Source organism: Vicia villosa, linkage group LG5 (genome assembly GCF_029867415.1).
Source record: "Vicia villosa cultivar HV-30 ecotype Madison, WI linkage group LG5, Vvil1.0, whole genome shotgun sequence".
NCBI classification, from domain to species: Eukaryota; Viridiplantae; Streptophyta; class Magnoliopsida; order Fabales; family Fabaceae; genus Vicia; species Vicia villosa.
In genome coordinates, this window is record NC_081184.1 from 64,080,204 (window position 1) to 64,083,881 (window position 3,678).

The window sequence follows — 3,678 nt, forward strand, 5'->3', positions numbered from 1 at the left end:
AGAACAGAGCGTTTTCTCTCTCATCTCTCTTTACAAAATAATTATTGTTAAATTCTTTAATTTAATTTAATATTTTTTTAATTCCTTAACTAAAAATGATTATATTTGTTGGCATATTTTCTTCTCATTATTTGTAGTCACAAAATTACTTACTATTTTTTAAGTATCTTTGTTTGCTTTGCTTTTGTTGATTATGATCCTGAACATGGTTTCAATATCAGTTCAAATCTAAAAAAAAACCTTCTGACACATGAATAGATTTAAAAGTTCCAACTCAAGAGTTGTCTTCAACACAAAAATCAGTTTTCAAAATAATGAAATAAGTAAATACAAAAAAAGTCAACATGTTGTTTTAATATTTTGATATTGTTTAGATCACAGATTCTCCTAGTGGATGTAGATGTATAAAAAAATACTTATGATTTTCAAGATAGCTTTAAAAAACACTATTGCTTCATTGAAATGGACTAGAAAGGAAACTTCAAATCTCTACCTCGTGACATTTAATTCGAATAATCCATTTTTGGAAATAGTCCAACTTATGATTGAAATAACAAAATTATCAAGAAAAGCTCAAAAAATCAAGCAAAGACGATGTTTAAAACATATATGAACCATCATAGTAGTCTGAAATCATCAACTCTATGTCATCAATAGAAATCTCTTTAGTAGTTGATGTATCTCCTAGAACGAATGGTTCATTCCAAAAGTCGCCCTCGAATTCTTCGAACGCCAACCATGGAACACCATTGTCTTCTTCCATCAAGGAGCTATTCATGGAGCTAGGCGAATAGTTCTCTTCAGCTGATGTTTCTACCGGCAATGGCACTGTCGAGCTTTCTAAAATATAGTTATGAATGTTCTTACCAACATCAGAACTAGGGCTTTGAGGTGTTACAGAATGCTGAAAACTATCATTTTCTTTAGGAGTATCATATGATTCTGAATTCAACTCAGAAATTGTAGTTTTGTAGTCATTTAACTTTGAGCACTTTTTTAAGTAGCTATGCCAATAATTTTTTATCTCGTGGTCCGTTCTTCCCGGCAGTTTTTCAGCAATCAATGACCATCTGAGAAGGAATTGAAATTAGACAATGATTAATTAAGTTTAAATACAAACAATTAAATCAAGTTGTAATTAAAGAAAATTATGCAACACGAATTTGAGATTCATTATAAGACCGGACTTTCGACTAGTATAAAAACCCGTGATGAAATAATATGGGTCTTCTAATATCAATTATTTTGGTCTCTATCCGTTGATTTGACATTTAGAAGTATTTGATGCACAAAATGAATAGATAAATATAATATAATATAATAATGATAATATAGATATATATATATATATATATATATATATATATATATATATATATATATATATATATATATATATATATATATAATCTATTTATTCATGTAAAATAGCATCTTATTGAAATACTATAAAATTTAATAAAATTATTAAAATAATTATAATGGAATTAAATTTTTTTAGATATTTTTTTTTAAAAAATTCATTGAAAGGAGTTAAAATTATTTTAAAATGCATGCATATAATAGTAATTTTATTTTAAATGTTAAATAAGCTAAATAAATATATATATATATATATATATATATATATATATATATATATATATATATATATATATATATATATATATATATATATATATATATATATATATATACACACACACACACACACACTCATTTATATATAATATTTATTAATATAAATTATACTTATTATTTTTTTCCATTTTAAATAAAAGATTTCAAACAATAAATTAGTAATTTATTTTCTTAATATATTTCATTATATTTTTAATTCATCTAATATAAAGTTAACAATTTTAAATAAAGTATATAATATAATATATTTTTAATAAACTTACCATATTTGGCTATATTCTAAACATTAGATTTAGGCCAAATATGATAGAGGTATCTTATAATTTTTTTCTTGACCATCAAAATATAGTGTGATTGTTATTAATAATAGTTTCCATTTTTTATTACAGTATTTTTTAAGAAAACACTTAGCTTTCTCATGATGGTTTTTCTAGCTTAATATTTATCCTAACTTTGGTTTAAAACATCAAATAGCCGATCAATAATGTTTTTTATTTTTGTATATTTACAAAAACTAAAAGCATACATTAATAAATGAATTTTATTTTTAATAAATAACTTATTAAACATATAATAAGCTAAATTATCTAAATAATTGTTCAACTAAAATAAGTATCAAAGATTAATGATAGAAGGAATACTATACAGGCAATCTACAGTGTTATACTGCTTAAGAGTTGACCATATATGTATATAATTATATTGATTTATTTTTTTATAAACTTAGAAGCCTAGCTTATATATTTTTGTTTTTTTTTCTATTGACTCAAGAATAAAATTGTCAATTTGTAGAAAAAAATAAGAAAAATTAAAATTGTCAAAGCTGGAAATTTAATGTATACTTATTTCCAAGTTGTTGGTGGAATTTGATGATGGTTTCTTCTTCCTCTCTTGTGTAGTTTCCATGTTTAAGATTTGGCTTCAAGTAATTCAACCAACGAAGTCTGCAACTTTTTCCACATCTCGCTAAACCTGTGATTAAACCACACCCATTGACATATACAATATATTTAACATTATTATATTATTAATTCATAAATCAACCTAGCTTAAACTGCACTTCAACAGAGGATCCATATCAATTAATCAATAATGCAATAAAATTAAGACATCATCAATCACTAATATTAATAACATAAACATACCTGCATGATTGGGGAGTTGACGCCAATTAGAATGACCATATTTCTGAATATAAGCAGTTAAACACTCATCTTCTTCTTTACTCCAAGCACCTTTCTTAACTCCATTTTTGTCATAAAAAGGAGCTCTTACCATCTCCTAATGATTACTACCTTATTTAGAAGTTCTTTTCCTTTTATAGAATTTATTTATGTTTGGGAGAAAATTTAAATTAAAGCTTGTCTACACGTATGCATTGTTTTGTTGTTTGTGGTAAACTCAACCGGCTAGGCTCTCATATATATAGTATTACTAGTATTAGTTTATATTTTAATACAAAGTCTTTTGCTTCCGCGTACGTTCTTTTTTATTTCCTGGCATTGAGATTTGAGAGAAACTACTATAATAATTTGTTAGAATTAATATGAATGAAGATAACTAGTTGTAAACAATACATGTATTTATTCTTCTCAAATATAGGGAAATGGATATTCATATTCGTGTATATTGTCGTTCAACGTGTAAGTACGTAGTTGGTTATATGAACCGAGATTGCAATGGTGAAACTCAAAACCTAAATTAAAAAATAAATAAATAGAATTATCCTTTATATAAGATAAGGATGGGTAGATAGAAAGACTTATAATATTGCTCATTGACAATATATTAATATATAGAATGACAGAAAGAGATCTAAATTTTTTGGCGTTTTCTAATTAGTTTTTTTCTTGACTTAGACAATGCAAAGTCGTATATGTAATTAATCACTCCGATCCACATTAAACTTTTGAAAAAATAAAAAACTTAAAATCATTGTCAAAGTGGATTCAATAAATCAAATTATTCACTTATTTTACTATGTATTTTATTTTTATATATTTACTAGACTAGCAATTCAACCGCGTTTATGCTGTA

General features: G+C 24.8%; 1 protein-coding gene across 1 annotated transcript; it reads right to left on the minus strand.

Moving 5' to 3' along the window:
• Positions 1-323: 323 nt before the first annotated feature.
• On the minus strand, positions 324-3,021 carry LOC131606685 (transcription factor MYB4-like). The gene is made up of 3 exons (XM_058878851.1): positions 2,787-3,021; positions 2,484-2,613; positions 324-1,070 (listed from the first exon to the last, which is right to left on the minus strand). Exons 1-3 carry the CDS (start codon positions 2,917-2,919, stop codon positions 599-601), a joined length of 735 nt encoding a protein of 244 aa, XP_058734834.1. The 5' UTR covers positions 2,920-3,021; the 3' UTR covers positions 324-598.
• Between the last annotated feature and the right edge of the window lie 657 nt (positions 3,022-3,678).